The 11,969-nt window shown below is 42.0% G+C and overlaps 2 protein-coding genes across 2 annotated transcripts; one reads left to right on the plus strand and one right to left on the minus strand.

Annotated features, from left to right (window-relative positions):
- Nucleotides 1–467: 467 nt before the first annotated feature.
- On the plus strand, nucleotides 468–8,604 carry polr1b (RNA polymerase I subunit B). The gene is made up of 15 exons (XM_061087398.1): nucleotides 468–680; nucleotides 1,512–1,679; nucleotides 1,858–2,004; nucleotides 2,101–2,233; nucleotides 2,348–2,484; nucleotides 3,133–3,356; nucleotides 3,472–3,643; nucleotides 4,086–4,257; nucleotides 4,346–4,627; nucleotides 5,970–6,103; nucleotides 6,184–6,354; nucleotides 6,447–6,603; nucleotides 6,724–6,920; nucleotides 7,042–7,292; nucleotides 7,412–8,604. Exons 1-15 carry the CDS (start codon nucleotides 504–506, stop codon nucleotides 8,292–8,294), a joined length of 3,405 nt encoding a protein of 1,134 aa, XP_060943381.1. The 5' UTR covers nucleotides 468–503; the 3' UTR covers nucleotides 8,295–8,604.
- A 50-nt stretch (nucleotides 8,605–8,654) lies between these two features.
- Nucleotides 8,655–10,898, minus strand: nanp (N-acetylneuraminic acid phosphatase). The gene is made up of 2 exons (XM_061087502.1): nucleotides 10,779–10,898; nucleotides 8,655–9,792 (listed from the first exon to the last, which is right to left on the minus strand). Exons 1-2 carry the CDS (start codon nucleotides 10,863–10,865, stop codon nucleotides 9,151–9,153), a joined length of 729 nt encoding a protein of 242 aa, XP_060943485.1. The 5' UTR covers nucleotides 10,866–10,898; the 3' UTR covers nucleotides 8,655–9,150.
- Between the last annotated feature and the right edge of the window lie 1,071 nt (nucleotides 10,899–11,969).

An 11,969-nucleotide genomic window follows, 5' to 3' on the forward strand; every position in this document is an offset into this window, starting at 1 on the left:
GTAAGAAAAGGGAGATTTTATACTGTGTCCTCCAGTGACACCTTTAATTCAAATCACACAATTTTAAATGTTTGATACTTGATGATAGTGTTTCAGATTTAGAATAAATTGTCCTGGTACAGCCTGACTCCTCATTAACTGTACACAGGCAAAATATAATGCCTAATGGTAAGGCCTTTGGTTTGGAAGAAAACAATACATTTGAACATAAGTTGTGTCAGGTGTGTCTCTACTAAACTTAATTCATTAATTAAACTAAAATTAATTTGTGCATGTTTATATATTTATTTATTTATTTTTACTACAAAAAAACCTCCATGAGAACTGGATAGTAAATAGAACACTATCACCACAAGGTGGCAGTAGGTCAACAACTAAGAAACGACCTGCGCAAAACCGGAACCCGAAGGAGAAGTTCTTCCTGTCCTGAGGGATCTACTTCCTGTGTCACTGTGCACATGTGGTAAACAAGCGCCCGGTGTGTGTGTGTGGGAGTGTGGAGCATGGACTTTTCTACAAAGTGGAGTGATTTACCCACAGGTCCGAGTCTGAAGAACCTGACCCAGGGCGGGTTCGGTGTCCTGAAGGAGACTCAACATGAGGCGGTTCAGGACCTGACGAAAGTCCACATCGAGTCCTTCGACCAGGCTGTCACCAGCGGACTGATCCGGGTCGTGCAGGTCTGCTCTGCTCTCACTCATAGATTACTCATATTACTGTATGTGGAAAATGAGCCTTAGCGGTCACCTTTAAATGAAATCTCAGGTAGTAAAAATATTTGTAAAATAAGGTCTCTAAAGTAATAATCTATAGCTGTTTACTATAAATTAAATGCTGCCTAAATTATATAAAAAACAAAGTTAGTCTCTAGCTGTTTATTATAAATTAAATAAGGCTTAACTAAATTATATAAAATCAAGTTAATATTTAGCTTTTAGCCAGAAATGAAATGATGCCTTATTCAATTATTAATAAAATAAAGTTTGTAAAATCTACATAAAACTGCACCAAACCAGATTATACAAAAGTTAGCAGATAGTCTTTAGCTGTTAATGTAAATTAAATGACTCCCAACTAAATTACATATAAAACAATGTTAATATTTAGCTGACAACAATTAATGAAATGACACCCAACTAAATAATGCGTAAAATAAAGTTCATTAAGTTTTAGCCATGTTTGCTAAGGTTTGTATTGAGTACTTCTTGAAATCTGTGCTTTTCCTATTTTTCACTTAAAACACACTGTTCACAGCTCATCTGATCTCAAAATAATGAAACTTTTGCAGACTTTGTAATAAAAAGCTGCACAGCAACGCAAAACCAACCATAAACGTCTGTGAAAGTTAGCAGCTTCAAAACTCTTTAAGGTGTCTATGCTATCACTAGAGAACCACTGTTATTGTTTCAACAGGAACCAATATGTCTGTTTTTTGTTCTCTGTAACTTTCTGTCAGTGTTTGTGTTGTGGAGGTTAACTCATTGTTTTGTGATGTGACGTGTGTTCTTCAGGCCATCCCTCCCCTGGAGTTCGCTGTAAAGAATGACAGGATCAGCCTTTCGTTCGTCGAGGCCTCCATCAACAACCCGGTGGTTGCCAAAGGGAACGTCTGCAGGGACATGAGGGTGTATCCTGCAGAGTGCAGGGGCAGGAGATGCTCGTACAAAGGAAAGCTGGTGGTAAGATTCATACAAAGTCTCATTATGATTTATTTGTAACTGTGTACATTTTCACTTCACCTATTACCTGACTTTTAATGCATCATGCTAAATGATCAGTCATTCCCAGACAAGGAGCCGTAACTGACGGATCCAAGCAACATGTGAGAGACTAATGGTTTCTGTTATTCCCCCTCAGGCTGACGTCAGCTGGTCGGTCAATGGAGTTCCCAAAGGCATCATCAAACAGTCCCTGGGTCAGGTGCCAGTCATGGTGAAGTCCAAGCTGTGCAACCTCCATGCTATGTCTCCGAAAGAGCTAGTTGAACACCATGAAGAATCAGAGGTAAGAGACACGTCTATAATATTTGAAATATAAACGCGTACCGATATATGAATCCAGGTTCGTCAACAAGTGTAAACTCCCTTTACATATTGACAGGAAATGGGAGGTTATTTCATCGTGAATGGAATCGAGAAGGTGATCCGAATGCTGATCATGCCGAGGAGGAACTATCCTATTGCCATGTCAAGACCTAAGTGGAAGAGCAGGGGCCAGGGCTACACTCAGTATGGTAAGTGTAACCCCCTCAGATAATGTGCTGCAGAAACTCAGTGACAGTGGGTGTGTATTCACAGAAATCTATATCTTTTAAAATGGGTGCCATTATCCTTTTTTATTGTCACAGGTATATCTATTCATTGTGTGAAGGAAGAGCACACAGCCATCAACATGAACCTTCATTATCTGGAAAACGGGACTGTGATGCTGAACTTCATCTACCAAAAAGAGCTCTTCTTCCTCCCACTAGGCTTTGCACTCAAGGTACTTATCAGCGAGAATGTCTTTTTGAAAAATGTTGAAATCCTGCTTTGAACTGATGGTTCAAATATTGACAATAAAGGCCATTTATTTTACAAGGAAAATGATTAAATTGGAAAAGCTCAAAAATAGTAATCACTCCGACTTCAGGCGGACAAACAAAATAAACTAAACCAAACTAACTGGGAAGTGGCTGCGAACTTAACAGGAAATAATGAAAACAAACAGCTTGACTTAATAACTAGGTGAAACAGCAGAAAACAATCAACAGAAATGACAGTCCACCCCTACTATTCAAAATGTTATAAATTCCATGTTTAACAATAGTTTTTGTGTGTGGCTCTGGTTTGTTGGAGTGAGCCATCTTTGAGTGGGGAATACCTTCTCGCACCTTCACACATTATTTACGTACATGTATGTATATATATAAACTAAAGCACACGTACAGACAACATAACTTTACATCAGAAAAATTACCAGTCCTTACAGTAGTTTAATAAATAAATGAAGCAGCCTGCAGCATTACATTTGGAGTCAAAAGAGATGTTAAGAGTCCACATCACACAAGAGTTCAAAAATATAATAAGTATGACTTCTTTTTGTGTTGTATGATTTGATGATCAAGCAAACTTGCTCTGTTGTGTCCTCTAGGCCTTGGTGGACTTCACAGACTTCCAGATTTTCCAGGAGCTGATCAAGGGCCGCGAGGACAATTCCTTCTACAAGAGCTGTGTGTCGGAGATGCTGCGTATGGTCATGGAGGAGGGCTGCACCACCCGCAGCAAGGTGCTCAGCTACCTCGGGGAGCGCTTCAGGGTTAAGATGAACCTTCCTGAGTGGTACACAAACGAGCAGTGTGCCACCTACCTGATGGAGTAAGTTTTAATCAAAGATGGATGAGACTATTTTTGTTACTTAAAACCTCTCAATGCACAAGTGTGCTATTTTATGGTACATTTAGTAAAAGGAGTTGTGTTCTGTTTTGATCAGGGAGTGCATCTGTATCCACCTGAAGTCCGACGCGGAGAAGTTCTACCTGCTCTGTCTAATGACCAGGAAGCTTTTCACATTTGCCAAGCAGGAGTGCATGGAGGAGAACCCCGACAGCATCATGTGTCAGGAAGTGCTCACCCCTGGTCAGCTCTACCTCATGTTCCTGAAGGCAAGTTTGTTTTAAATCATTCAAACCGGTTTTGAACAACTGTTGTCCTTTTTTTGAGCTTCTGATACTGAACAGTTGGGTTTGATTTGGAGCTGATTGGGTAAATTTGTTTCCCATTAATTATCAAGACTGTTGCAACCCGACGTACGTCCCGCCACCGTTTCATAAGAAACCAACATTTTTTATACTTTTCATAATAACATAAGAGATCTGTAACTGTGTGGGTGGAGCTGCAGCTCTATCATGGAATGAGGTTGTCTTTCTCACGTGAACTTATTTTAACTTGGAATGTTTCTGGTGTAAGAGCGACCTGTGTGTGTGTGCATCCCCATTGCCGCCATAGATAAATTACTTCTGTGGGAAATGCTGTATAAAGGAAACATTCAGTCAGCATCTGCACCGATCAGCTGTTAGTGATTTAACCCCTAAAATATCTTTACAGGAGAGAGTGGCTGCCTGGCTAGTGTCTGTGAAGCTGGCCTTTGACAAGAGAGGCAGCAGATTGAGGGGAGGATTGAACGCTGAAAACATGATCAAGCTTTTCAACATGGGCACTGATGTGACCAAACCTTTTGAGTATCTGCTGGCTACTGGGAACCTCAGCTCCAAGACAGGTGCGGCCACATGAGTGTGAATACGTGTCACGATAACAAAAGCAGAGCTCGTGTATTAAATCCAAATCGCTCTCTCCCCTGACCCCAGGTCTCGGCATGCTGCAGAACACAGGTCTGTGCGTCGTAGCCGACAAGCTCAACTTCATCCGCTACCTGTCCCACTTCCGCTGCGTGCACAGAGGAGCCGCGTTCGCCAAGATGAGGACCACCTCTGTGCGTAAGCTGCTGCCTGAGTCCTGGGGCTTCCTGTGTCCCGTCCACACCCCGGACGGAGAGCCGTGCGGCCTAATGAATCACATGACAGCCAGCTGTGAGATCGTGGCACCAACCTCGTCCACCACATCCCTGCCTGCTCTGCTGTGTTCCCTCGGTGAGCTCTTTCTTCAGATAACAACTCTGTTCGTTTAAAGCTGAGTTCTCAGGAAACAATTTTCAAAGTTGCTGGATTACTGCACAGTTCACACTACTTGACTCGCTGTCATGTGATCAGGAACCTTGCAGACATTGTGAGTTCATACTACGTGACTGACTGGCGAAAACTAACAGAGCTCAAATGGAACCCGACAGACATTAACAGTAGGGACAGGAATCGGCAGGGACCTCCCGATACGATACTATCACGATACTTAGGTGGCGATACGATATGTATTGCGATTCTGTGGGTTTTGCGATTCTGTAAGTATTGCGATTCGATATTACGATTTCCTGCGATTTCTTTTGGTTATTATTATTTTTTTTAAATACTGGACCATGGAAAAAAGTTGAATCATACCTTCAAATACAACACAGTCAAATTCACTTAGAACTTTACAAGTTTTATTTCAAATATTAACATTAACTTAATGACTGCCGGGCAGCCAATAGAGAAAAGAAATAAAAATGTGCCCTATTATTGTATAGCCCCTGTCAACTGCACACAAACTGACAGATTAAGAAATGTATGCCACTTAGGCTACTTTTAAACAATAAATAAAAGGTAAATTAAATAGAATGAATAAAGGTTTACTTAAAATATAAACTTTGAAATGAACAAAAAGTAGGCTATTGTTGTTTGCATGTAGGCGATACAAAGCTAGTGCTTGGGTATGTTTAGATTCTTGTGCAAAAACAAAGCTGGTCAACTTGCTCCCTCCGTATATCCCCCCCGTATAAACCAATAAATAAGTTTAAAAAAAAATATATATATATATATATGTATATATATATATTTTTAAAAATCGATTTTGGAGGCAGCATGGCAATTTAAAATCGTCATACACAAGAATCGCGATTCGTAACTGAATCGATTTTTTCCCCCGTCCCTAATTAACAGTCTGTGATATACTGTCCCACGAACTCATGGTTATTTCCCTTAATACAGAAATGTTGCGTGTTAAAAATCACGGGCACCTCACCACTACACCTCATCCTGCGCTTTGATTGGCTGGAGTTGTTACTGATTCCGACTAAATTTCCAGCAGATTGAAAATCCGACCTGATCGAGACTCTATAATCGTCTCTTTCAAGAGTTCACACGTAGCGACTGCAGATCAAGTGCCAATAGGGGGACTTTTGTCGGCAACCTGAAAAAGTCAGGCTCAAAGTCGTGTTGTGTGACTTGGCTAAAGCTGTAAGGTCCAAATTCACCGCTTTGTCCTTTTTTTGACACAAGTTTTAAAGCCCGTCATTAAACTGAATTTCATATAATGAAATCTTCCTCTGTCTCTGGTAAGGTGTTTGTCCCGTGGATGGATCCCCCGGTCAACCCTTTGCAGACTGCTACCCTGTGGTGCTTGACGGGGCCGTTGTCGGCTGGTTGGAGACTGAATTAGCTCCAGTTGTGGTTGACTCGCTACGTAGGTTCAAGGTATGATAGTGAAATATTAAAGAGCCGCACTGCACATGTTGTATGTTCAAAAAGGTGACATTTATATGAAACACTTTCAGGTACTGAGAACGAACAAGATCCCTCCTTGGACTGAGATCGTCCTGGTTCCAAAAACAGGCAAGGCCAGCTTGTACCCAGGCCTGTTCCTCTTCACCACGCCCTGTCGCATGGTGCGGCCCGTACGCAATTTAGCTCTTGGAAAACAAGAGTTAATTGGCACCTTTGAACAAGTATGTGTAAACCAAGATTTAAAAAAGATGCAATGGTAGTTCTAAACAGAACACAACTGAAATGTTTCTTATTTTTTTCTACCTTGCTGCAGCTTTATACCAATGTGGGCATCTTTGAGGGGGAGATCGAGCCCGGTGTGACCACACACCAGGAACTGTTCCCTCACAGTATGCTGAGCGTGGTGGCCAACTTCATCCCCTACTCAGATCACAACCAGAGTCCTAGGAACATGTACCAGTGTCAGATGGGTAAGTCTAAGAACACAACTAGAGCCTGCACACACCTACACTGGGGAACCGGCTGAGTAGATTCATATATACCTGTTCTTTCATCGTGTTTGTCAAAGATTGAATATGTTCTCTTTGCAGGTAAGCAGACGATGGGTTTCCCCCTGCACTCGTTCACGGACCGCTCAGATAACAAGCTGTACCGGCTCCAGACCCCACAGAGCCCGCTGGTCAGGCCCTACATGTACGACCACTACAACCTCGACAACTACCCCAGCGGCACAAACGCCATTGTGGCCGTCATATCCTACACAGGCTATGACATGGAAGATGCTATGGTCAGAAAAATACAATAGTTACTATCATTTTTTACTCAAACAGAATTATGAACCAAGACACTACATAATGAACTAATGATGATTATTTTAGTAAAATCCACATTTATCACACTTCTCTTAGATTTTGAACAAGTCCTCGTGGGAGAGAGGCTTCGCCCATGGAAGCATTTACAAAACTGAGCTGGTGGACCTGGCAGACAAGGTGAGGGGAGAGGACGGCGTGGTGTTTGGGACCAAGCCAGGGGATCCTAAGGTGGACGGAAGACTGGACGGCGATGGACTACCTCACATTGGATCAACACTTAATTATGGAGACCCCTACTACAGCTACATCAACCTCAACACGGGCCAGACCTCCATCAACTACTACAAGTGAGTACTCACAAAGTTATGCCCCTTTCAAGACAATGTTTTTACTTTCATATTCAAGAAAATACACTGTTAAACTTTTAAAATTACAAGTATTGTGTTTCTTCACTCTTTATTTCTAGGAGCCAAGAATCCTCTGTAGTGGACAATATAAAGATCTGCAGCAACGACAACGGCTCAGGCTACTTCAAGCGAATTTGCATCACCATGCGAGTGCCACGGAACCCCACCATCGGGGACAAGTTTGCCAGTCGCCACGGGCAGAAGGGAATCCTGAGCCGCCTGTGGCCCACTGAGGACATGCCCTTCACAGAGAGCGGCATGACCCCCGACATCCTCTTCAACCCCCACGGCTTCCCCTCCCGTATGACCATCGGGATGCTCATCGAGAGCATGGCCGGCAAGTCGGGCTCGCTGCACGGGCTGAGCCACGACGCCACGCCCTTCACCTTCTCCGAGGAGAACTCTGCTCTGGAGTACTTCGGTAAAATGCTCCGAGCTGGAGGTTACAACTATTACGGCACGGAGCGGCTCTACAGTGGCCTGAGCGGTCTGGAGCTGGAGGCCGACATCTTCATCGGGGTCGTCTACTACCAGCGGTTGCGTCACATGGTCTCCGACAAATTTCAAGTGAGGACCACGGGAGCGCGAGACAAGGTGACCAACCAGCCGGTGGGAGGGAGGAACATCCAGGGAGGCATCCGTTTCGGAGAGATGGAGCGAGACGCCCTGCTGGCGCACGGCTCGTCCTTCCTGCTTCAGGATCGGCTCTTCAACTGCTCGGACCGATCAGTAGCTCAGGTGTGCATTGACTGTGGCAGCCTCATCTCCCCTCTGTTAGAGAAACCCCCCCCCTACTGGTCGTCCATGCGCCACCGTAAGACTGTGTGCACCCTGTGCGGCAAAAGTGACTCTATCGACTCAGTGTCTGTTCCTTACGTCTTCCGCTACTTTGTAGCCGAGCTAGCAGCGATGAACATCAAAGTCAAATTAGATGTGAAGTAAATTTGACAGGAGAATGAGTAGATACCTGCCGTAAATATGACAGAGTACAAATCAGAAGGAATTTGTTTTATGAATCTGCTTTTGTTTTGTTAAAATGTGTCTCAGTAAAGCTGCCTCAATGATCCATGCTTCAGATCAAATATACTGCACAGACAGGATGTGTATAAAGAGCAGCCAAATACCTGAGACATTCAACTGCTTTGTCCAGTGTTTTATTAGCAGAGACTTTGGAGAAATGACCAGCATGTGATGGAGTGAATGTGCTGACACATTCTGTTGAGGTGTATACAAATAAAAGTTTTTTATACAATCATTGTGTTGAATAAAGAGGAAGTATTCAGACACATTATTTTTAAAAAAAGGAGCAAATCCATACAGAAATACACAAAAATTTGTGTAAGCAAAAGTGCTAGGTCTGCAATGAAAGGGTCCCTGTGACTAATACATGTATATATTACATTATTAGCTTATTGATGCATAAGTATATACGGTTTGAAGTGAAACTAGTTTTCAACTACAGTATATGGTGTGTATTTTGTAAGCTTGTGTTCTTTGTGTTAAGATGCAGAACATGGAAAAGCCTGAGTACATGTGTCACCAAATTATATTTATGTGCGTATTTGAGTAAATAGTATGATTACTTTCTATCACTTTATGAATGGATAGTTCACCTGAGTGCCTGCATCAATGATTACAAATTCTACTTTGGACTCATGTGGTTAAAAAGGTAAACATCAACAGAATGCTTAAAATAAATAAAAGCCTAGAGATGTCCAGGTCATGACTTTTATCTTTAAACATTTTCACGAGATCCCACTTGAAGTGATGTCACATGGTTCCAGTCACCATTTGATTCTTAATTCAGCTGTTCCAGTACGTGTGGCAGGCCCAACACAGTGGGGACAGTGTAGTCTGGTTTCACTGATCCCTCTGGCACTGCTCCTCCACCACTGCTGATCCAAACTGTGGCTCGTACCCCAGCGTTAAAGCCCCCCTGAATATCTGTGTCCAGAGAGTCTCCAACCATAACACAGTCCTGGGCCTCCACCCCCAGCATGTTGAAACACAGTGTGAAGATGGAGAGGAATGGTTTCTGCTCTGCATGTTCCCCCCCAACCACGATGGCATCGAAGAACTCCTCACATTTGACTGCCTCCACTTTCTCTCTCTGGGTCTGAGCGACCCCGTTGGTCAGCAGCAGCAGCTTGTATCGGCTCCGCAGTTGTTTCAGGAGGTCGCAGATCTGAGGGGACAGACTGAGAACTTCCAGCCGACTGTTTTTCCACAGAGAGTAGCACTGAGCGGCGAGAGAGGGCGTGGGAACACTGCCCACTGTCTCCTGGAGGCTCTCCTCCCAGTGACCCACTCGTACGTCATCTATGGATCGTCCGGCTGCAGGTTCAAAACACTCACGGAAAAGCTTCTGCTTGAACTTGTCACAAATGCTGCTGATGGTGTCGTCACCGAGGCCCAGTGTCGTCTTCAGAAGTTCACCGGTCTGCGAATCACACACAACAGATAAGAGGTTGTGTAAGAAATATGACGGACACTTATTTCGATGGATTTGGGAATTTGGCAACTTTTTAATAAATGTGTAAATGAAAAAAAGTTTAAAATGAGGCAAATATTTTGGATTGTGCTAGTGATGGGAGATAAAACAATATCAAATATATTTATAATTAAAAGTATAACAAAGGTTCAATGCATTATCGATATATTGCTTTTGCATTGTGTAAGCACAGTAAGAAGATACAACTGATCTACCTCAGATTTGTAAAATGTTTTGCTGTTTGTAATCTTCTGCTCATAGAGAACACTTTAACACCACCACCTGCACTCAAGAGCTTCAATTAGTCTTTAAACTTTTACAACTTTTTTAAGTTTGTCCAGTCTGGGCAACTGTAAAAAAAACCATGGCGGCCTCCTGATGTAAATATTATGTTTTTAAATATAGATTACTCACTCTAGGGAAAAGAAAACAACAATTCAAACAATTTAGATTAAACAGCCCAATGAAAACATCCCTAGGATTATTTTAGATTCACCTTCTTCCAATAGATCCCTTTCACTTGAATCATACACGCTTAACCTTTAACGTGAAAAACGAATAAATCGTCCAGTTAAATAGAATGAAGAACTAATTGTCATCAGAGTTTATCCTGCTGTCACAAATCAAAATATCTGGCATGAAGACACATATTCAAACTGCACAGTACATAAGCTCAGGCCACAGGAGAGGTGTCAGTGTCACCTCCTTCAAACTGAAGCTGAATATAAAACCAGTGTCTTTCTTCTTCTTTCTTCTTGATTACAACAAATCCAAATCCAAGAGAAGCTTAGTTCACTGGGAGCAATATGAAGTGACACAGTGTATCTGTGTTATCTGGTGACTGTTTAATGAATCAGCAGCTGAGTCCCTCTCTCGCCTCCACGTCACAAACATGGCCGCTGACCCACTAACACAACATGAGGAATGAGAATCACCTTTCGTATCGCCAGTGCATTCGCCCTGCTGGTTTCTATCAGCGTGTTGTCCAGGTCAAATATTAAAGCCTTCACTTCCCTGTCCATGGCTGCAGGTCACCACACCGCTGGATGCAACGAGGAAGCACCGCGGACTGAAGTGCATGCTGGGATCTGTAGTTCTGCTTGAATGCTCGGCGCTTGCAGGTTCTGTCCTCTGGAGGGCGCCAGTTAATAAAATTATAGTGATTTCTCTTTCCTTTTGCGAGTCTGACACGAGGCCATAGATTAGACTTTAAATATTTGTATTTAATTCTGAAAATACATCACATAGTAAAGATGTAAAATGTCAAAGGGGAACAAAAGCCTGTAGTTTGAGGGAGGTTTGTAAATCTTTTAATTTAGAAGGTTTAACTGAATCCAGTTCTGCCAACATTGGTGCGTTCATGAGGGATGTTTACAGTTCAGTAGTTACTGGACCGTGTGTTGTATGTACTGGCTTTACAGAGAACAAAAATGTGTGATAAATAAAAATAATAATTGTATTTATGTGTTATTTGTATTGAATTACCTTTATTATTAATTATTTATTTATTTATTAAGATTTATAGTACATTCGTGGCCAGAAAAGCAGTTTGTATAGAAGCATAGACTCTATATGAATAGGCGCCATTTTGGGTCTGGCAGGTAGGTAAACAAATACACCCATGTGTAATAATCTCAGCAAGCTCTCCCCACAAATCTCCCATACTCTAGTTAGAATACATTATTAAAAAGTACATTGGATTTAAGCCTTTTGTGGGAAAAACTAGTAAATTAAAGGCAAACATACTGCAGAAGCTCATATAAAACTATACATAGGTTACTAACTTTATTGCAAATATAAGTGTTTTGAAATATTTGAAATATTTAAGGGATTTACAAATTATAAGGTTTCTGTGGAGACGCCAGTATACATGTTATATATTTATTATATACGGTAGGTTACATTTGAATAAATGTCTTTAAACAACAAATTAATGGAAGAATTTAAAACAGTAAAATAAATGTACATAGATACTCTTGACACATGATAAAACACAAAAGTATTCAGTTTTGTGGGAAGAATTGATCAATAGTGAGAAGTTTCCCTCATTGGACTCCTCACACACCATGTTTCAAACACCACACATATCGTTTCTCCATCAGGAACAAGTATTCAAGTCGTTGGTG

Source organism: Limanda limanda, chromosome 15, assembly GCF_963576545.1.
Source record: "Limanda limanda chromosome 15, fLimLim1.1, whole genome shotgun sequence".
NCBI classification, from domain to species: domain Eukaryota; kingdom Metazoa; phylum Chordata; class Actinopteri; order Pleuronectiformes; family Pleuronectidae; genus Limanda; species Limanda limanda.

Excerpts from the sequence above, each read along its gene's own strand:
- polr1b (XM_061087398.1), top strand. The coding sequence starts at position 504 with ATGGACTTTTCTACAAAGTGGAGTGATTTACCCACAGGTCCGAGTCTG. Across the intron at positions 681-1,511 it reads GACTGATCCGGGTCGTGCAG|GCCATCCCTCCCCTGGAGTT; the intron begins GTCTGCTCTGCT and ends TGTGTTCTTCAG. Across the intron at positions 7,293-7,411 it reads ACCTCCATCAACTACTACAA|GAGCCAAGAATCCTCTGTAG; the intron begins GTGAGTACTCAC and ends CTTTATTTCTAG.
- nanp (XM_061087502.1), bottom strand. The coding sequence starts at position 10,865 with ATGGACAGGGAAGTGAAGGCTTTAATATTTGACCTGGACAACACGCTG. Across the intron at positions 9,793-10,778 it reads ATGCACTGGCGATACGAAAG|ACCGGTGAACTTCTGAAGAC; the intron begins GTGATTCTCATT and ends TGTGATTCGCAG.